At 34.0% G+C, this 23,183-nt stretch overlaps 1 protein-coding gene across 3 annotated transcripts in view; it reads left to right on the top strand.

Moving 5' to 3' along the window:
• LOC139692833 (CDK5 and ABL1 enzyme substrate 2) overlaps window positions 1-19,127 on the top strand; it is a 60,058-nt gene extending 40,931 nt beyond the window's left edge. The window contains exons 6-11 of one of the 3 annotated variants that reach the window (XM_071591132.1): window positions 2,258-2,293; window positions 7,654-7,736; window positions 10,035-10,177; window positions 11,810-11,916; window positions 12,351-12,555; window positions 14,339-19,127. In XM_071591132.1, the coding sequence (XP_071447233.1) occupies window positions 2,258-2,293; window positions 7,654-7,736; window positions 10,035-10,177; window positions 11,810-11,916; window positions 12,351-12,555; window positions 14,339-14,479 (715 nt within the window). In that variant the 3' untranslated portion in view covers window positions 14,480-19,127. Of the gene's footprint in view, window positions 1-2,257; window positions 2,294-7,653; window positions 7,737-10,034; window positions 10,178-11,809; window positions 11,917-12,350; window positions 12,556-14,338 lie in introns of those variants that run through there. The other 2 variants (XM_071591133.1, XM_071591134.1) reach the window with 2 other exon arrangements.
• The last annotated feature ends 4,056 nt before the right edge of the window (window positions 19,128-23,183 follow it).

The raw sequence follows: 23,183 nt of genomic DNA, 5'->3' as shown, positions 1-23,183 counted from the left end.
GAAGTAGAATTTTATTTGTATTCTGGTCATTGCACATGAAGCACGTATAGTTCAGATTTGGGATTCCAGTTGTCAAATGAGCAAGTAAGCCAAGTTTATCATAAGGCCTTTTGCTAAACTTTGGCAAATTATGTTACCGAGTAATTTCTGACCTTTCTTCCTTTTCCTCATTCTTGCCTGACCCAATTTTCCACCTCTCCACTCTTCTACCCCCAAGAAACTTTGCATGATGCAGAAAAATGGCACCTAGAAGGATGTGGGCAGAGATCAAAACGCAAAGCTTACATCCTATATCAGTAATATCTGTCGACATCCGTTTCTGCCTTTCATCAGTAACTGCATACGTCCTATGATTATTATTGTTATATCAAATGAGACAAAATTAATCTTTGGCAGTTTAATTAAAATAATAACACAGTCATAAATCCCCGATGTGCTCCAGCATAAACTTTTTCAGTAAGGCAAAGTACAACTACAGTTGGTAATTTACTTGCTCTTTTGTTATGTTTGGGGTTTAATTTTATATAGATCAGTATGGTAAAATTAAATGACCAATTTGGGAACATATTTGTTGTACAGGAGTGAATGAATGCAGGATCCACTGGTAGATAATGTTTGTGGTTTCCCTGCTCAGTAAATAACTTTTATTTACAGTTAAAAACTCATGTTTTGGAATCAAATTTTCAGTTTCCCACAGTTTGCTAGAAAGTAGATTTGCAAGAGTTTCTCCATTTGCCTTTGCAGAATATCAACCAGAGAGCTTGAGGGATGGGAAGAAGTTTGGTTTACAAATGAATGCTCTTATTTTATCAAAAATTAAGCTTTTGAATCCAATTAATCATTTTTGTTCATTTACATTCTTTCTTCCCCTTCTTCCTCACCAATGAAACACGTTTAATCCAGAGTCCCAGCAATCCCATGCCTTGCCTCACATCTTCCCACCCTCTATGCCAGGTTCAAGAAAGAAACTGCAAGTTTTATCTTCATTCAAAGAGTCATCCCTTCTGCCAATTGACTTCTCTGTCTTGCCTCCTCCTCTCTCTTCCCCGCCTAAAATTAATCCTTTGAATTAATCAAAAAGAAAGATTTGGTACTTTTGCATGTACTTATGGGCCCTTTTAAAAATTTGTTTATCAGTTTTATCTCAGTTTCGGTAATTCATTCTTTCCCGTTTCTATAACACGTATTATATATGTGTATTTGTTTAATACACTTTGCTCTATCCTCTTACAAATTGCTTTTGTAGTGGACAATAAACGTGTTGATTGCCTAAAGGTTTTATTTAGAAAAAGGGACAAAACATTATTCATATAGTAAATGCAGCTTTTGTTAATTTTGGTTTTAGAGTATAGATCAGGAACTCTTCCATTATTTGTAAAGGCATGTTTATCATTTTATGTACCATTTGAATCATCTGGTTCCAGATTGAATGCATGAAACACATTTAGAATAATGAGACTGCTGTCAATCAACCTAGATATAGAGAAGTTTTGGGTGGACATCATTTTCTACTACAGTGTATCAAATGAGCTTTCTTGGCATGTAGCAATGTCCACCACAGCAGTCATCCAGTTAGCAAATGTTTCATTTTTGTGTTTCATGGCATTTTAAGTAACTACTTTGAGGTAATGGTGGTGATATTAATTATTATTTTCAATTAGCAATATATTGCAATACCATCACCTTGAAATCATGTTCACCATACGTATGTGAATTCTGCACCGTATTCATGTTTTGTGTAATTGTCTGTAGTAAAAATTATTTTCTACGATCAGTTCCCTGTCTTTGGTTTTTGTGTGTGTTTCTTTTTCTCAGTGCATCAAAAAGTTTTGTCAATTTGCTAAATAAGCATTCATTCCACTTAAAGAAATGCAGCAGCAAATAGCTTTTTTTGCTGTCAGTTGTTTAATGATTACACTGTAAGTTAGCATCAAATTTATCATTTATAATAAGGAATGTTTCATAAAAATTGCACTACTATTATTTATCACTGCAATATTGCTTATTTAATGGCTTTATATCCAAAATAAATTTAAATTAATTAGGTGCCAATGCATGTGTGTTCAGTTAGATGCTTTTTGAGGTGATGAAGTCATCTTCATATTTGGGCAATATAGTTCTCAACAGAAATATGTCTATCATGTTTAAATGTTACTTTGCTTGTTTATGCACTATTAGTGAAACTCCATCCCAGCTTTGTTTGTCAGTGTTGATGTTGACTGCATTAATCAAACACTGTTTCTGGTTTTGTTTGCAGGACAAAAATGTTAACCTGGGATAGGGACATCAAATGGTAAATGTTCCTGCCATTGAAATATCTACTTAGCCATAAATTCACACTAGAAAAACTAACATAATACCACACAGTACATATTATAACTGCATTGAATGCATTAGATAGTAAAACTATTATTAATAAAAATGAAACAGTATCTCATGCAAATTTCATCCATAAAAAATATGCATGCCCAAGACATTGTTAATGCTGTGGATTTCCATTCCAATTGCAATAAAATAAGTAAAATTAATCATCAGGGCAGTATTATGGGTCATGTAGATAATAATTGTTTTTTTACAAAAGTAAAGAATAGGTTTGTTTCCTTCTGTCACACACTATTAAATCCTCTTTAGTCATCAACTCTTCTTAACACTGTAGCCATAAATTTAGTACCTAAACTATACCCTCTCTGTGTACATAATTTCCCATTAAAGTAATTCTTTTTATAATTTAGCCTTATTAATAACTTTGAGATGTAGAAACAAAAGTTAACTAAATAACAACATAAATGATTTCCAACATACCATGTGAAACTTGTCTTTGAACTGAATGGAACTCCTTCTTCTTAGTAGAAGTGAAGTAGATAATGATAATATGTGTTTTAGGCATCGTTAAAATTATCTCACTCTGCTGCAAGTGGTGCCACATTTTTTTTCTGACTTGTTAAGACTTTGGTCAATTTCATTTCTGAATAAAATGTTATATTATTGCTTAAAGTCACTTCAATATGTAATTTTACACGTTTAAGTTCGGTTAATGACTGTTAACTTGGAAAATGCCAACCTGCAAAGAGCTTGCTGAGTATTTACACATATCACTTCATATGGTCTAGGCAGTCTGCAGATCTTGTGTATTAGCAGCAATACCAAATGTACTTTCCTGTTGATAGAAAGTAAACATTAGATATTCGTAGTTATTCATTTATGCATGGAGGAAATATATTTTAGCGACATGTGTTTGTCGGCCTAATTCTTCTACAGTGACATAATCTCAATGCTTTAATAATCTAATAGTGTATTCAGAAATAAGTGCTGCTCCCTGACTTGACGATATTTTAAAATGACCTGTAAAATTAGAGCATAATTGAGGATATTGAAACGAGCAAAAGGATATTGAAATTTTACATATGCACATTGAACTCCCAATTATCCATGCTAACGAATGAAGAATGAAGATGAAGCATGGATAACCGAAATATGTGGAAGGTATGATCGTGATATAAACGAATATATACAGAAACTCTCCTTTTTCATTCCATTTGATTAATTCGAGTTTTTTAGCAATGGAAAGAATATTTTCTCCTTTTTCCAGCCATTATATAAGGGTAGAATTATAGATTTTCAAGAACTGTCTTAAAGTGAATAGCAGAATGTATTTTTCTCGCAAAGCTTAACTATTCATGGAGCCCAGAAAAGACATTTTGTAAAAGGATCACTGATATGGATTTATAATTGTCATATGATACCGATCGAAATAATACAGTGTTGAGATAGTTAATAATTTATTTGTTACATATTAAAGCTCACATTACATTACGTATTTGTTCGCATTAAAGGAAAGTATGAAATTCTCAGGGCTAGTGAATGCAAGGGAAACGATAATGGGAAAGTACAAAAATGTTTAAATATAACATGAAATAATATTGGCAAATTTTAGAACATTTAATTATATTAAATGTTCGAGTTGCCAGGAAGGGACTAACACAGATAATCCGCAAAGTGGATAGTTAAGGATTTACACTATGTGAAAATCTGGCAGCTGCTTAGACATTGGTAGTATCTTAATGCAGAGAAAGAAAATGATTGAGGATAGAGATATCTTTCAAGGATTGATATACGAAGTAGCCTTAGATGTTTCAACTTGTGTAAAAAGTGAAATACTTTGATAGCATTTGTGCTCTCTTCATTGAGCTTCATAGGTTTTCCATTATCTAATTGTTTCAAAAAATGAAATGAATGTTTTGACATTGTTTTATCACGTTATTAGTAATGCTAAAACATGTTCAAATGTTACTTTAAAGATAAGTTTCTTCCATCATTACAAATAATTTAATGTAGAATGTTAAAGTAGCTGCATGGCATTGCATTCAACCAGAAGATTTTAGTGCAATCCAGAATTTTCCTTCCTTATTTTTAAAAATTAATAGATAGTGATGACTGTAATAGCTTTGCCCATGCAAATATTTCTTAGTTTTCTGAAATTCTCCGATAGTATTTAAATAGGAAGTTCCCTATATTCATCCTAGCTTCTAATAAAACACAGTCCCACTATAACCTTTCTGCTTCTGTGTAGCAATTCTAGAAATATATGAGTTGCCTATCAAAATGGGGCACCATACTGCATTCTTTTCATTGTAAAAGCTGAAATCATCAATGTATATCCTTTAAGTGCGATTAAAGATTCCATCATAAGTTAAAATATGTTATTACGGATGAGCCTAGCCTTTCTCTTAAATTCTGTTGCATTCCCCCTTGAAGGAGAACTCTGCTCTGAACGATTTGTCAATCTAGTGGATTATCAAGTGTGTCAACCTATCAAAGTTGAGCATAGTCAATAAAAAATACATGTATTAATCTTTGGATGAGATTCCAAAACACTGTTTTGTAATTTACATTCCAAGAGGCCACATCACAAAAGTTTAGCTTATCTATGTGTGGCATTTAATAAGAGGGAATTGATTGGAGCAACTGAGGTGGGCATTGAAGTTAGGAAATAAAAATGTTGAGAACAAATCTCACCCTGAAGGTTTAAAATTTTTGAGGACACAGTTTATTGTGAACTTGTGCATGCTTGTGACTGCTTAAGGCTCCCATGGCTGATCCTTTGATTCATTCTATGGTTATTTCCATAGAGACTGATGGGCTTAAATAAATGAAGGTTTGGGATTTTTGGGTTTTCATGCTGCATTGGTACATCATTATACTTTGTACTCTTTGCAGGGTGCATCTTCAGATCAGAATCTTATCTTGAATAATTGACTCTAGATAACCTTTAATGGAAGTGAAATGTTATCAGCAGGGAGATGGATCAATACAACAAAAGAACCTAAAACCTTGAACCTTAATGAATCTTAGTGCTTTGGAAGACATCAGTCTTTTTCTTTCCCTCAGCCTTATCTTCGTCCTTAGTCACTCTAAAAGGCTCAGCCTGTCAAAGCCTTTGGTAGAAAGCATAAATAAATTATATTATGATTCGTCTGCAAATAATATTCCAACTATTCAAGGTATTAGTTGAGTGTTTACTGCAAGTTCCTCCCCAATCATATAAACAATAGAACATTAATGCAATTAAGCAAGATTAGTATTCTGACAAAGTTCATTAAAGATTTGTGACGGGAAGGCAAGCCCCTGAAATTACTTCCGTCATTCCTCACTTTCATCTGTACTCCAAGCAAGCTATAGAAGATTGTTTATCCAAAATGCTCTTAAGACCTGAGCTGTGTAAGATAAAGGTTTCTTTTTAATATTAGGTATATTTTTACTCAGATACTGGTTTATCACAGAATTCTATATTTTGTATTTAAGACCAATATTTCTCATATCAAATGTGCTCTTGAAATTGCTTGCTTAAGTTATAACATCCACTAATATACAAGGACCAAATTAGTTGGATGAAAAGTGGTTTTGATTGCCTTAGTATAGAATTTTGGTTCAACCTGTCATGACCTTCATTAGCCATAAATAATAAGAATGAAATATATACTTGCATATCATTTAATTTCTCTCAGAATATCACTCTAAAATATGGATGAAAACAATTGATGATTTAATTAAATGTCATAGTATCTTTGAGATAATGAAGTTTATGTAACTTTAATAAATGCTGTGTCAGATCCCAAATGAAACTTCTATAATAAACGGCAACAAAAAATCAGACTCACACAATGGATGCCCAATCATTGGCATAATCTTAGATGCATGCTCATCAGAAGCATGGCATTGGGGAGAGAAGACACTGATATGGACATCAATTAAAAATATCTATCTATTATGGTCACATCCCTCTTGGGTACTCCTTTTTTCAGTCTTCACTTTTTTCTATTGCATATTTATCATTCCCTGCTCTGTTCATCACATTCCCTTTTCTCGGAAATAATTTTGTCTGTAATTTCATGGAATACCTCTCAACTGGTTTAGTGTCCTTATCAATAATTCACCTTCATCACATTCTCCTAAATTGGCCTGCATTGAGCATAACAATATCATAGGTTGTGGAATCCCTGACAATCTGAGGAGCTTCACATACTTTCTGATCTTGAGAGCAAATAGATAGTGAAATAAGTCACTGAATGTAATGGTGTGTCTATTGCAGTAGCCATGTACATACTGATACTATAATTAAGGAGAAAGCTAGTATGCCCTTAATTGAATGGAGTTTTTCAATTTTAGAGATGGTCTTGTCTGCCAGCTGTGTTCTCCCATTTCAAATCACAAGCAGGTTTATCATTTAAAATGTGAGCTGTATAGAAGGTTATTCATAACATATCCTCAGTATTTCAATGCTCCTATATATTTTAAGTTTTGGATAAATGATCTTCCACACTCTTTGCAACCAGAGCTTTCATTAAATAAATGTTTATAGGTACCTAATTAGTTTTAGCTGATTGATATTATTGTTGTGTAGACATATTAGGTGTGTCAGCTATACCTTCAGCTACCCGTAAAAGTCAGTTTATTAATACGGCAGAAAGCTTAGGCACCAACATCATAAAGCAAATCGTTTTCAACTCATGCATGTAGCTTTATTAGACCTTTGTCATTTTTTTGCACTCCACAGTTTCAAGATTAACTATTCATTTGATTATTCAATTTAAAACATTTATTCCTATGTGCCAAACCCATCTAATCCATTTATTATTTTACTGTGTTACAAGTTCATAGGAATTCTCTGACTTTCAAATAAGTATACCTATGAGAAAATGATTCCATCAAAGTAATCTGTCCGGCTGAATGACTTTATAACTATAGGAAGTGGACTTTCCTAATTTAATCCAGTCAGTTTTTTGTCACTAATTCAAAGCTGCTGAAATGTGCAAGTGGTGTGACCTTTTCTAGATATCTTGGACTCTTTGACAGCTGTTAAATATTTAAGTGCCACAAAAATGTGTTGTAGACAATTGCACCAATATTATTTGTAATCCCTGTCACCTTGCCCGTTTGTTGCTCCATGAATCAGTGACACTGTTTGACAGATTTTCTGTTCATGCAGCCCCCAAGCATGGCTTATTGTCACTGTAATTCATCATCATATGGTAGTAATGCCTTAATCACTATCTTGTTTTGTATTGTTGTACGTAATCATTTTTTTAATTTTTCTCCTTCCCTTTTCCCCTTTCCCTTTCATTCTTCCTTTACCCACCTTACTTTTCTTTTTAGGTGCTTCTCCTACGATGCCGCTGCACACAGGACCACTGCCCATGTGGTACCAGCATCCCCTCCGATTCAGTACACTGATAAAGGTATATGCTTCATTAACTAAGATGTTCCATTTTAAAAGAAGCCTTTTCCTTGTTAAATAAATCTAGTTTAATTCTTGTCTGATTTGGTCTACATAAATCATTAATGTGAGAAAATGTGAGATGTGCTGATAGCCTAAAGAGGAAATACATGTAAACTACAATTAGATGTCAAGAGAAACTATGCATCATGTAAACTTAAAATTTCTGGAGCAGAGAACATATCTGACTTTAAGAGGAGTAGGGAGGGAGTACACCAAGCGATGTAGGAGCCTTTTAAGGTCTTCCTGCAAAAATTGTGCATCCCCTCTCCCCAAAGGAAGAATTGAAATGATGCCCTTGTATTTTATTCAGTCTTGAATTTACCAAGGATCCCCTCAGAGCATTCATTCAAGTTAAGTACCTAAAGAGGTTGAAAGATTATTGTTAAGACTCAGGTCAAAATGTTCCATCTCCTTACACTGGAAACAAAAAGAGTAATTTAAAGGCATCATCTTTTCAATAAGTTTTTATAGTTGCCCCTTTGTCTGGGAAATTCACTCCTTTTTTTCATGGAGAAGTTCATTGTTGGAGGTATTACCTAAAATATGATGAGATTAACTTTGATCAGTTTATTCAAACTCTTATTTAATTGCTTAATGGTCATTAAAGGAAAGTTTGGATTCACAAAAAATATTGCTAAATTTTTTTGCTTAATTATTTTGAGAATGCATGCATTAAACTCAGATAGTTTATTCTTCACCACCAGCAACTCAGACCTGCTCTCCCAGTAAACCCTGGTGTCATCAGTTTATTTTGTTACATTAAATTACCAGAAAATGGTATAGGAAAAAATGTTTCGTGGGTCATTCAAGAAGTCCTTGGGACAAAATAGAAAACAAATTATTTTGGGTAAATTTTTTTTATTTTTCAAAATGCTAATCCTTTTACCTGGATACACTTTTCCCAGTGTTTCTCTAACTTTTTTATGCCATGCAAAGAATAGGATTTTGGAATGTTCTCAAAATAGGCATCTGAGTTGTTGATGGCCTTCTCATTCAACATGAATAGTTTTCTGCCAAGCCATTTCTTCAAGTTTGGATATTAAAAAAATTCACTGGTGGCTAAATCTGGTAAATTTGGTTGACGTAATAATTCGAACATTAATTCCATAATTTTAGCCATCAAAACTGCACAGGTGTGCACCCATGGATTTTCTTGATGAAAGAGAATTTTTTTCTTTGCCAAATGAGGACTTTTTTCTTGATTTCTTCACTCAATTAGGGAAAAGCAATACATTTCCTTGCAATAACTCTCTATTTATCATATGTCTTTTTTGCAAGTAATTGATGTAGATGATTCCCTGAGCATCCCTAAAAACTATGGCGATTACCTTGATAGGTGATTTCACTGTCTTCTCTTCTTCTAAATCAGATCACCTTTAGAAACCCTCTATTTCAACTGCTCTGACTACATAATGAATGTAATGGACCATACAATTGCGTATATTCTCCTCCGAGAGCAAATTCAGTACCCATCTTAACGGGATTTTTGTCACACCCAATTTTTCTTGCAAAATTAAAAACACCACCTTGTGTTATGCCTGTGGTCTCAACTATTTTGTGAACTTTCATTCCTCGATTACTCAAAACCATATAATGGATTTTGTCAATCATTTCAAAAGAAGTCACTGCCACTGAAAATCCCAAACAATGTTCATCATGTATGGAGACCCAGCCACATTTAAACTACTTTACCCAAAGTAAACATTCGCAAACACACGGGCAGATATGCCATGAACTTCATCTAACTCGGCTTTGATCTCTTTTGGTGTTGATCCTTTTAAGTAGAAGTGTTTAATCACCGAACAAAACTCATTTTTTTCCATTTTTCTAAATAAACAAGAGTTTGTTGCTTCAATCGACTATGAAAATGAAGCCACGTGATGGATATAGCTGATACTTTAACAACAGTCTAGTGAGAGATGAGGCTTACTAAAAACCATATCTTGGATTTTCTAAGGACTCATTGAAGGACCCACGTAAGTATTTGAGGTAGCATTTGAGCTTACAGTGTGCAGGTTATCACAATTAGATTGTCTATATTATTAAAATGTATTTGTGTATTCATTAATCAGTAAGTAGCTCTATGTAGTTTTAATATTTGTAAATTAATTGATAAAGTTTAGTGTTCTGTTCTTAATTTCCTGTATTAATGTTGAAATAATGCAGCTATTGCATTTTCAATTGTTATTTCATGCATCACATGTCACACAAAGTGAATTAATATAGTTCACTGAAAGTAATGATTTCTTTCTGACAGCCTGTTTTGATTGGGATGATGCCGCCAACAACCCAGGTGGATCAGGATCAGCACCAGGAAATAGTTACTCTCCTTTCCTTCTCGATGATCCCGAACTTATTGCAGGAAAACATCGCACCTTGCTAACATTTACATCATACATGGTAAGTCTGAGTGAGTCGGATTTGTTCGCTTGGCTGGATTCTTTGAATAATCCAGAATTAACTCTTTCATTAATGTGAGCATACTTTAATGTTCATTTTTTGGGCTGTGGTGAACATAATTTTGGTATGGAGGTTTGAGGTTCACTTCTTTTTCCATTGCTCTCTAATTCTCGTCTAGTTCAATTTTAATTTCTGAAAATATTTTTAAATATTCAGGGTGCAGCACTTGAATCCGGGCAAGCACCCGTTGCCTCAAATGAGATTTCCTCGCTGGGTTAGCGAAACCTTCTTCTGACTTCTCCAAAGCATTATACTTGGCCACAATATTGTAAACTGGGATACCAGAAGAATCAAACCATTTCAAAATATAATACTCAGTGCGAACACTTTCAATAAAAGCAGCTCTTTGATTTTACTCCGCACTTGTACGTAACATCTCGGCCATTTTGTGGTTATGACTGTTTACTAGATGCCTATAGCTTTCAAGAATGCCAATTGCAACCTCCAGTGGAACTGCGATGCGGTGGGAAATTCAAATTGAAATTTGTCTGGATTTCAGCATTGCACCCTGTGTGTGCATGTATATCATCATCAGTATTTCAATTCTAGGATTGGTTTACTGCAGCCCTCCATTCTACTCTATTTAATGTCTATTCCCCTAATCCCTGATACCAATGCTGTTTTATGTCCTTCTTAATTTGTCCTATGCATATGTCTCTTAGGCTTTCTCATGGAATCTTCCCTTCTTTTATATTCCTAATCAATTCATTGTGCCTCAACGTGTGTTCAATCCATCTATATCTCCTTTGCTGTAGAGTTCTTGGAGGGTCCTATCCTCATCTGCTCTTCTATATACTTCCTCGTTCCTTACTTGGCTGTCCACTTAATCGTCAGCATTCTCCTCCAGCACCATGTTTCAAAGACTTGTCTTCTTTGCTGGTCAGCTTTTCCAATATTCCAAGTCTTGGAACCATTGAGCGCCATGCTCCACGTGAAAAACTTGACAAAATAATTTATGTATTAAAATTGCTCCAAAAATTAATTGGAGACATAAGTTCATTTCTTTATTATCAGGAGCTGAAATCGCGATAAGTTGGGTTTGCATTAAACTATTGGGATACCAGGGGCACACTTGACTGTTGGAGGCATCAGGAAATCAATGACAATGTATATTACGTATAGATTTTCTTACTCAATAAAGTTATGCATAGATTTTTCCTATAACTGTTCATGTGCCTATAGCATTGGGAGGGTGGAGTAGTGGAGAGTTTGCCACAGTAAAAGGGTTAAATAATCATTTCAAGGTTGTGTTTTGCGTAATTTGGTATTGAAGTGTTTCAAACTAACAAAGTGCCTGCTATAAGAATTCAGTTTTTTTCATTTTTTATCAAAGCTGTGTCTGCTATAAAGTGATATCAGTAGGCATTCATGGTTTTATTTACCGCATCTCCATTTTTGCTCTCATTGGACATCTTGTAATTTAATGTTTCCATCTATGAAAGCAATTCTCTGACATGTTTTGAAACATACTTAATAAATTATGCAGTCAATCTTTGAACAAGTACTGTGTATGGCTCATGATATTCTAGATTAATTCTTTTTACCTTTGTTTTTGTGTTTTTATATTCTCAGACATCTGTCATTGACTATGTCAGACCATCAGACTTAAAGCGAGAACTTAATGACAAATTTCGGGAAAAGTTTCCTAACATTCAGCTGACTCTTAGTAAGTTAAGAAGGTAAGTTTAATCAACATTTAGAACATATGCTAAAGACTGAGAAGGGATACCTGTTTGCGTACTCCCAAAACCAATATTGAAATGATTCATATTTATTTCTGAATCATTTTTCCTATCTCCAATCTATCTTATGGGGTCTTAAAAAATGCAGTTATGCATTATAATAATTCTTATCTCACATAGCGTATGCATTCTATGAAATTTCAGTTTGCTTTGCCAATGGTATTTATATGTTTTGTGATTTGAAACAAAAAAATGGAGTGCTAATTTTCTATAGTGTGAGTGAAATGCACCAATGGATAATTGAAAAGGATGGTTAAACGGATGCATTTAAATTTTTTGTCCATCCCACTCTTATATTTTTTACATTGAATTTACTATTAATTTTGTGCTGCTGGTAACATTAATTCTATATATTTTCTAATATTCACCAGTATAAAGCGTGAAATGCGGAAGATAGCCAGAGTGGAGTGTGGGATAGACCTGTTAACTGTGGCTCAGGCATATGTGTACTTTGAGAAGCTTATCCTACGTAATTTGATCAACAAAGCCAACCGAAAACTTTGTGCTGGTGCCTGCTTGTTGCTGTCAGCCAAACTCAATGATGTGAAAGGTGAAACCTTGGAGACACTGATAGAGGTAAACCTCCTTTTTGTGTACATATTAGTTGCTTTATTCAATATAGATAGAAGGTTCAGAGATTGACGTAAAGAAGATACATTGGACTTTCATCGATCTGGACTTTTTAGAATAAGAAGTTTTTTTTTATGAGGAATCAGATAAGGCATTGTCAGAAAGCACTGAATATACTTATGTAACCTCCACACATTTTTCCCAAAAATGCAGTAAAAATATTGGGCCACCCTAGAATGAACTTTGACTAACTTCCAGTGCTTATTGTCAAAATTTCCATAGTTAATAACATTCTTTTTTAATTTAGTGGGTGAAGAAAAAAATGTGAGTTAACATCACTATCATAGGTGGTGTGGTTGATGAACATAACTGAATAATTACAATGCGATGTGACCGCATGAATTTTTCAGCAAAGCAAACACTCCAATTAGAAAATAATACCTGTTTAAATTCTTTCGGGTAGAAAAATTTTTTATGATGAAAAATATTGAATATATATAAAATTTTGATATGAGAAAAAGAATGATGTCAATTTTAAATTCCATTTCAATCAGAAAGAAAATATGTAACTTGATTGGCACATGTGTATTGAGAATTGGCCCCAGAAAAATAATTTTCTGAACTCAAAGTAATTTCTTAATCTCCAAACTAGCCTAAAAAGTAAGATGCGAAAGTTACTTAACACCTGGAATTTAATGATTATATGCAATACCAGACAAAATATTGCTTAATGAACTTAAGAACCATTCAGTGCCAAAATATATACATAAATGCTGTAAGATACATGTGGAATTACTAGACTATCCATACAGAAAATGGCAATAGGTATCATTTGGCAGTAATAGTGGTCCTTTACTGACAGCACCATTACTGTTATTAGAAATAAGTGAGTAGTCTGTTAAACATAGGGATATTTAAAGAAGGGAAGATACCTGGTATTGCCAATAGGGTCCCATTGTTAGGTATTTCCATGAGGCTTAAGCAGCACTTGAGGATGTGATCCTCCCCTTGAAATGGGGCATTCATATGTATTGCCTCTGCATAACATTTCTTGGGTAAGAAAATGCATCATTAAAAACTGATTTAGGCCTCCAGTTCATTTATGGAGCCATTTTATTATAATATTTTGCAACAATAACAACAACGTTTTTCAAATATGATAACAAGTGTTATCATATTTGCAAAAGAGTTCAGGCATCCTGATGAGGATTCATAATTTGAGGGAGAAAGAAGTTGCAGTTGTCTAGAAATTGAGAGTAAAGGTACATTCAGAGAAGTCTACTCAGGGAATGTACATGGCCATTCACAGCAAGAAAGGGGTTTGTAAAAAGGCACCCATATAGCCACATATCTTACCCAATGCTTGAAGTACTTGTTTGAGGTGGTTTTCGCTTGGCACCCAAATAGAAATCCACCTTCTTTGACATCTGAACTGGATCACTCAGAATGGGAGACCAGTACTCTAGCCACCTCACCAAAGCTTGAACCTATCAATCTTTTATGCCAGGCAATTGAAAGTTCCACTTTATCAGGTGCGAAATCATTTATTTTACTGAAGCTTGCAAATGTAAGAGTTTACTCTACTCTTATGCAACCTAACAGTATCATAGCTCTTCTGGTGATATTTTTCTAATTTAATATCAGTTAGCTAGAAATACTGACTTTGAGGTAGTTATGCAAGATGACTCCATTTTTGAATTTCACATCTTGATCAGAGTTGTACAGAATGAACTATTCAGATGCTTTAAGGAGAATCTGTCATTGATATGTTATGTTTCTTATTCCGCAGAAAACTGAGAGCACCTTCCGTTTGAATCGAAAAGACCTGCTCTCATCTGAATTTGCTGTACTTGTGGCACTGGAGTTTAGTCTTCATTTGCCAACATGGGAGCTCTTTCCTCATTATCAGCGGCTTGTTTATGAATCCTGACGGCAGGGCACGCAAGTGGGAGACAGTAGAAGAAAGAGGTGGAAGCAGGAGAATTGGGTGCTAGAAAAGGATACTGTTAAGGCTGTGACCTATGATTGGAATAATGCAGGGATGTTAGGACAGGGTATGTGGCTGTTGGCTCTGGCTTGGCTAGATCCAGAGCTGGTAGACTACTTGATAAAAAAATTCTCCATAAACTTAAGAACTTCATTAAAGAGTTCTGCTTAGTAGTTGGAATTCATCTCGAACTTTGTTTTGTATGTGATGGTCAAGTGGAAATTTTGTTTCAAATTTGCTGGAAGTAATAATTTTTCTAAAAAGGAAGTATGTTTTCTTTGACTTTTTTGTAATATTTAACGTGTACATTGTCAATGTTTTTTGTGAATACTTGGGAACAAAGAAGTCTTTTTGGATACCCAAAAACCGATTCTCAAGAACTAATGTTTGAAATTGGTATGTGTCCTGGGAAAATTAATATGGGACCAAGTGCTGCATTTTTTAACATTTGGATGTTTCTCATGATTTCAGTTTTCTCCACGTTGCAATTCACTTTATTTCTCTTTCCATCCACAAGGAATTATGGTTTTGTAATTTTAAGTGCATCTATAAGTCTTTCCACCCTTAAACTCTTCCATATACATTTGCCTTCCTAAAATAGATGCAGTAGTTCAAAGTGTTGTACTTAAATTGATTGCTGAGTAACTGAAAGAGGTTGTGTGAGTGCAACTCTGAAGGGTTGAATCATGCCTCATAAGAAGACTGTAAAGCAACATTTTTGGCTACAAGTACAGTATCCATTTTGCATTTAAATGCTTAACTATGTTGTAATAATAGAAATGGGATATGGATATGAATACATAATGTAGAAACTGGTAAAATGTTAGAAAGTGGCTAATGCAAATTTATTTTTGTAGGAAAGGAGGGGATTAGTTTAAGGATAAAAGAAATTTAATTTTTTTCATATTCTCCATGGTTGGTGCTAATTATTGGGAAAGGTGGAATCTAAGGCTTTGCTAAATCTCTTTGCAGAACTCAAAATAATCTCATATTGATGATAGAAATAATACCAAATTAATGCATGAAAGTTTACATCCTTTCCAATAATTTGATGTTAATATGCCTATTTCAGTACTTAAGTCCAAAAGAGCCATCATTTTCTTTTTAAGACAGCATTATTGTTTCAGTGCATACATGCTTGAACATTTTTTTGTAATCTACTGGTGTCCTATTGAAGTAATGAGTAACCAGTAAATTGAAGCTCCAGTTTTTATTCAAGTTCAGGTCTAATTTTATTAATAACTTATTATTTCGATTACAGTCATGCCTTGTTTAGCACAAGGGATGTGTGCAAAGCAAGAGTTTGGAGATAGGGTTACATTCCTTGTACTTTAAAAATTCATCAGCTGAAGCTATAGAAGCCAAACATATTGTATTCAAAATCTTAGGATGTGTATTTTTGTAATAATATTTATTATTACTGTTATCATCTTTTAAGTCAATGAGTACATAAATAGCTTTGTTTTTCTGGCGTATGCTTATAAATCCCTATTTTAAGTTAGTTTTTTCTCTTGTTGATCCTATCCCCATTTTCCCTTGTTGCAGCACTGGAGTAGATTTGCTTATTCTGGCATCTAAGTGACACTAAATACTTGCTCACCGGTTAAAATTCTGAAGCCAATCCAAACTGGCATTGCATGTTTCAGAGCATTTATTTTCCTCATCTTTTTCAGATAGTAGAATAAAGTTGAAGCGTTTGCACAAATGACTGCCTTTGGGTTAGGTGTATGATTCAACCGCTGAATCAATCCTTGAAACAAGAAGTTTTCCATTTTTTTAAATAATGCATTATGAGAGCAGAGAAGTAGCTGTGCCCTATAAAAATAGTCTTATTATTTTTTCCTTTGTACAAAATGATGATTTGACTTGTTGAAGTTGTGAATTTAAATTTGTATTCAGTGTCACGCTGATGCTGATTCTTTTCTAAGAATTCTGTCATTTTTAGTGTATCATCAAGATTTATACTTTTCCTTACAAATGTTTTAAAGCTATTCTGTTCTATGAACTGCACTATACCTTCCTTTTTGCATGCATCTTGACAGTATTCACAGACCTACAATTGTGTCACATTAAATTTAGATTACATATTGTAGGTGATGCAATATCTTTGAGTTCAATGACTGCCTCCGAGGAAACTGACAAATCTGACACTAATGCACATTGAAGAAAAACAAATATCATCAAAAGCCTGTACCCATGCTCATGTAACATGTTTGATGCACAATGAAGTTTGTTGCACTGTAATTAAGTACCCAAATCATCAATAGAAAAAATTAAGTACTTGCTGATAGGCCATTTTGCACTATAGAAGTATTTCACATCAAAATTGCACTAAAGAAGGCATGACTGTATTTAAATTTATATAACAGCTGAATCTAGAAAACAAATGTTAAATTAGTCCTGCATGGACATAATTTTTTCCTAAGCCATTTAAAAACAATAGATGCTTTTTGAATTGAGAGGTTGATATATTTCTCTATTAATGAAGTTCTAAATGAATCAGAAAAGTACTTTATCTTCATTTCCATTCAGAGAAAAATCAATGTGTAAACATATTTGGAATGGGCAATCATCCTTTAATGGAACTAAGTCCTTGTAACATAACTGACTCCATATTCCCTAAGGATTTTATGCTTACTAATACCTTCAAGAGTGGAATGTTGAATGACAAGTGTCTGTAATTTTTTTCATTGATTCATCTCTAAGAAATTATGTAGAGTTGATTGTCTAATTTAAATTTAGTAATCAAAATTTATACAATTAATAAAATTTGTCAAGTAGGTGTTCCTCCCCTATGAAATCAGTAGGTGATGGTTATGACAAATCAGGTCTAGTACCCATGTTGGATTAGTCATTGTGTTCATGTAATAAAGCTAGTCCATCACAATATTATTTTGAGCCTGATTCTCCTTTTAAAAATGATACAGATTACTGTGTGCGTGTAGGAATCTCTGGAAAGCTACTTCCAACCATATTCTTGAGCTTTGCTCTTAACTTTGAAATAATATTTAAGGGTCGTAAAACTTAGTTGAAGGTACCTGAATTAAATTTTAGGGTTCATTAATGGTGTCAAATAAAGTTTTGTAAGCATGAAGTGTATTGCCTACATCTTTTGAAAATGGCAAATTAGAGTGTAAATGAGAGTCAATATTTCTAGTCATTTTCAAAACATAGGTACTATTCAGAGTTTCTCCGATAATGGAACACCAAGTATAAATATGAGTGGATCTGACTTGGACATAACTGGATGCATGGGCTCGTAATTTTCTTTTCATTATGGAGCAAATGGGTCCCCTTTATTTGTACATTCCAAACCAAATAAATAATGCATAGTGGCATAAAGTACTCTGTTGTGTTGATAATTTCAGTCTAAAATGATTGGTAATAATTTTGAGAGGCAATTTTACTCTACTTTATTATTTCATAATTAATTTCAAATGAAGTCTTTGTCACTGGGGATGAAACTTACAGTTTCAAAATAGTGTGATACATTGGTACCTATTCCTGGTATTGTTGAGTGCACATCCATTTTGTATTATAAAACATGTGAAAAGCTATACACTTTTTGTAAATGCTTGTAAGCTAACATTAAGGGGTAACAGTGTCTATTGGCACCTCTCAGTAATATCAGATTTATGTGGACTAATAAATTATCCTGTTACAGTTTTTGGAGTGCTTTTTACAGCAGAAGAAAACTTTTGGTCATTTTATGAGAGTTAACGATAGCTTTCCTAGCAGTCCTTGTTAAATTTATTTATGAAAAAATAATATGTTTAAAAATTTAAAACTATTGAAGTAGTCATTTTGTTGTGATTCCTGTTACTCATAATGTGTATAAAGGTTTGTAACTTAAGTAATTAGAAGCCCTACTTAATCTACATATTGCTATGAATATATGTGCTGCTGTTGAATTGGATTAATAGGCTTTCTATTTTTGTGATCTGTAAATCATTGAATGAATTACACATCCTTAGCATGCCTTGAAAGTTTTTGAGCTTTCGATAATGATACTTTCTTTGAGTGTAAACTGTAGTTCCTTTTGTGTCTGAGCTTAGTCTCATCAGTGGTGCTCTAGAGACTGTTTTATTTTTTTTTTGTTTTCTTGTTACGTTGCTTCAACTTTTTATGCAATGTTTTTTTTTCTGTCTCCTGAAGTCTTGGAAGTTTTCCTTATTTAGTTGCCATTCATGTGTATTTATTTTGGCATTAGTCTTAAGTACTTAAATCTTCAAAATCAGAGTGTTCTCGCATTTTGAATTGTATTATAATGTGTTTTTGTTTATCAGAACTTTTGTATTTACTTGATTTTTAGCCGAGGGTTTTAAGTTTAACCAGTACAAATAATTATCTAGTCTTTTGCAGTTAATCTATATTGTAAAAGCACACTACGCAATTTTATTATTTATACTGGAGTTGAAGAATGTCATCTGTTTATCATATTTTGAGTTTTAAGCATTAAAATGTATGAAGTTAATAACATTGATTTATTTATTAAAACATAAAGGGGTTCATAGATGAATTTACTTTTCTAAAAATTCAACACTATTATTTTCTTGTCATCTCTGATTGTTAAACCTCATCAATGGTAATATTGTTTAGAATAAATATAATGGCCACAATTCACCTACTATGTATTAGAATTGATAATATCTGCTTCATTTTATAAAAATAGTATTGACAAATTGTTAACTAACAAAGTAATGAAAAATATCATAATATTGTGGTCCAAGTCTTGTCTGTAATTGAGTGAAATTTATTAATACGAATAACCCTTTTACAAAAAGGAAGACAAATACATATGTTAGTTTTTTAATTTTAAAGAAGATTTTTTTGCGGTTTCAAATAACATAAAGGCACATTCTCAATGTTGAGAATTAATATATAGTTTGAATTTTAGAATTAAAGAAATTATAATGATGAGGGTAATATGGGCAAGTCAGTTTAATGTGGGGTTGAATAATGAAGGAAATTGAAAGCAATACCAAGATATAATAAGCATGTAATGTTACTCTTCAGATACTGTGCACTGAAATCTTAGAATTCAGTATTGAAATAAAAAGTATTGAATGAGTAGTTCCACCCAATGGAGTACAACCCTCACGTGGTGAAAAGGTTTGATTGTTCTGTTGGCCCCTAACGCAGTACTGGAAGGAAAAATTAAAATTATTTCTAAAATGCTCACTCTAGCCGAATAGATAAAATGGTAGGAGCTAGGTGGAAGATAGTCCATGCATAGTCCTCGGTGAGGTGTCACCAAAGACGTCTGACCCTAGTGGCATGACCATTTATAGTGATTATGTCATGTAAAAAACGCTTGAGGAGTTCATTGGGAAACCATATCAATTATACCTTCCAAACAAACATGGAAGAAAAAACACATGAATGAGTCTTGGAAACTGCAGCATATGAAGGGGCAGGTGTCATGCCTCCTGCAGCAGAGGCCCACATCGTACAAAATCTTTGCACAGAAGAACTGACATGTTCAGGAAATAAGAATAAGGGGAGCACATATCTCAGAAAATGGGGTTTGAGTGACACAACGATGTTGAAGTGAGAAAACACAGCCTATATAATGGTATAATGAAACATTTAGTAGCCTTTCCTAACAAAACACAACTACACAACACTACAGTAAGCCCCTCCTCAATTCTGTATACTTCTTTCCTTCCATCACTCCATCCAACATCCCTATTTATTTCTACACCTTCCTCACTTGCCTACATTCTCCCCTCAATCACAGTCTTCTACATCTCATTGCCAATCAAATGCGCAGTATCCATCATTCCTGCCTCCTATGGATTTCTCCGAAATAATCCCCTCCTCCCCCCCCCCACCATGCCTACCACTTGCTTGTTGGTTTTCCTTTCTGTTCCTTTTAGCTTTTCTATCCTTCTCCACACCCACATTTCAAAAGCCCATCATCTTGCTTCAATGACCACGTCGCCATACTATACAAATCCATACTCCATAGCAAAGTTTTGATAAGCCCTTCATAACATCCTTACTTAATGTCTCTGTCATCAATTCTCTCCTCCTTGTGGAAGCTTCTTTGCCTAACACAACTCTTCTCCTTATGTCCCCACTACTTTGACCATTGTAGTCCAAAGCCCTTAGGGGATAGGAAATTCTTTCCATGCCTCTTTAAATGTTTTCTTCACATATACGTTGAACCGTGGAGGTGATAATGAACACCCCTGTCCTACTCCTCTTCCTAATTCAGCCCATCCGGACTATCCATCCACTACTTGCACCTGAGCAGTCTGAGACATGTACAGGTTGGGGATAAGTCTCTAATCTTCTCTTATTTTCTGCAATACATTAATTAATTCTACCCCATTAAGTAATTAAATGCCTTCTTGAAATCTATGAAATGAGCAAATACATCCTGATTGTATTCTGTGTTCTCTATTAGTGACCTGACCTCATAACTAATTTGGCCTCATGCATGCATCATTCTTTTCTGAACTCAAACTGATTATCACTTAAGTAATCATATTTATCCATTTCCTGCCTCTTATTAATGATCCTGAATTACATGTTACCTGCATGTGAAATCAAACTCCTTGTTCTGGAGTCCACACATGATGTAGCCTCTACTTTTTTTTGGAATAGGAACTAATACTGATGTGATAAAATCTTCTAGCCACATTTCTCCCTCATTAATAAGTCCATGAAAACACTACCTTCCATGTTCTCCTAAATCTTTAAGTACACCTAGTTCTGTGGCAACGTTGTTTACTCCCACAGACTTATTTGCTTTCAATTCCATTGTGACCTTTTTATTTCACCATCAATTATGCCTGGAGCTCAACCATCCTCATCTATATCATACTCCCTTTCTATGTCTAATCTTGCTGGCCTAATATCTTTACCTTCTAATTCTTCTATATATTCATTCCATCTCCCTTGAAACTTCCCAGGTCCAAACAATATTTTTCCTGACCTACAGATTATGTATCTTTGAATATTTGCAATGGTTTTCCCTTCTTACTTCCTGAAATTGCTTTCACCTATATAACACACCAATTTCACCCTTCTTCTCTAAACTTTCCATATCTTCGCACTGTATCTTCCACCATGCTTCTTTTGCTTTATTTGTTACCAACTCAATTAGCATTTAACTCTTTGTACTTCCTTCTCCTTAACTCTGTGTTTACACTTCCATTTAATTGGAACTCTGTGTTTACATTCTTCCATGCTCACATTTTTCTACTATAATACCCAGCTCCCAGCCTTGGCCCATAATTTTCTATACTAACTAATTCTTACTTAAGTGTACTATATGTCTCTCTCCTCAGATTCTCTATTTGAATGGAGATATGGGGGAGAGATGGATGAAATCAAAAGCAGGATTTGTAGAACCTACAGATTTTAACATACCCAGGTTTATCAAAATTAAGGTATTTTAAACATCATTTAAGGCAAATTGAAGTTATTCTCTTGTTTTGCCCCAAACAATTCCTCAAGTACTGGGATGAAAGGCTGCCTAGCATGTTTGCCTGCATGTTTGTATTTAAATTTTCTATCTTAATTATTAATGCGTATTGATGTTGAAAAAGGAACAATAGAAAAAATACTCTTTTTTCTTACTAGGAAATGCCAATGCTCATTGAATCAGTTTACTGATTTATATCCAAATTAATGTGACTCAGTTTTTCTCAGAATAATAAACATTAAATTTTCTGCACAACTTTTTACTCAATTTGATCTCATTTAAATCATTCATAGGAAGCAGCAAAATGAGCAGGACTGGAAACTATCTAAGCTGCAAAGTGCCTGTTCTACCATCATAAATTGAGTCACTAACTGAGAGATGCCTCCCATGATCTAATTTTAAAATGGAAACAAGGCATCACTATCTGCTACCATCCCAATATAATGCACAAATTTGCAATGAAATTTTCGTGATGAAACTCTAAAAAGTAGCTAACCAGACCTCACTGTCCCTAAACACTAAATTTGGACTTTTAACCAATATTCGCTAAAAACTGGTCAAGAATCATCTATCTGGACAAAAACTATCTGACATCCTATGTAATTAGTGATAAATACATGCATTGTATTGCAATGGTACTGCTTTATTTATTATGTGTGATTTGTATATTTGTTAAAAAAAACTATCAAGATGATCACATCCATATGATTCATTGTAAGATACGCAGTTAAACCCTAAGTTTATCACAAAGTCGGCCACCAAAGATCCACTGATATTGTCTGTCGAATCGTGCTACTCGTTAAAACGGCGACCTTTATATTTGTTATTCTCAACGTTGTCGCAGGCGCCTTAGTAATTATCGGATCCAAAAGCATACAATCATTCAGTGTGTGATCCGCCCACACGGGATCAGACGTACGAACACAATTCTTTATTTGCGCGTTATCGCTGCCCCTGCTCATAAGGTGGATTTGATCTGCAGTGCACGGTTTGCAATCAAATATCTTGCGACCTGGCTCCAATGTTTCATTGTAGCGGCGGGAATCACTTTAAACAGGGTAAAGAAGCACGACATTTTATGGTCGGGGATTACGTAAACGCTATCCATCGAGATTATACACAAAAGTAATTAACTCTAAGAATGGGTTTCCATAGGCGATAGTAAAGGTTAAGGCGAGCTAAGCCTCAAAGCGTGTGAGATTAAGGAATTCA

This window comes from Hetaerina americana, unplaced genomic scaffold (assembly GCF_022747635.1).
Source record: "Hetaerina americana unplaced genomic scaffold, ioHetAmer1.1.p SCAF_42, whole genome shotgun sequence".
Classification (NCBI taxonomy): domain Eukaryota; kingdom Metazoa; phylum Arthropoda; class Insecta; order Odonata; family Calopterygidae; genus Hetaerina; species Hetaerina americana.
Note: the sequence above shows the minus strand (reverse complement) of the source record. Positions and strands in the feature narration are given on the sequence as shown.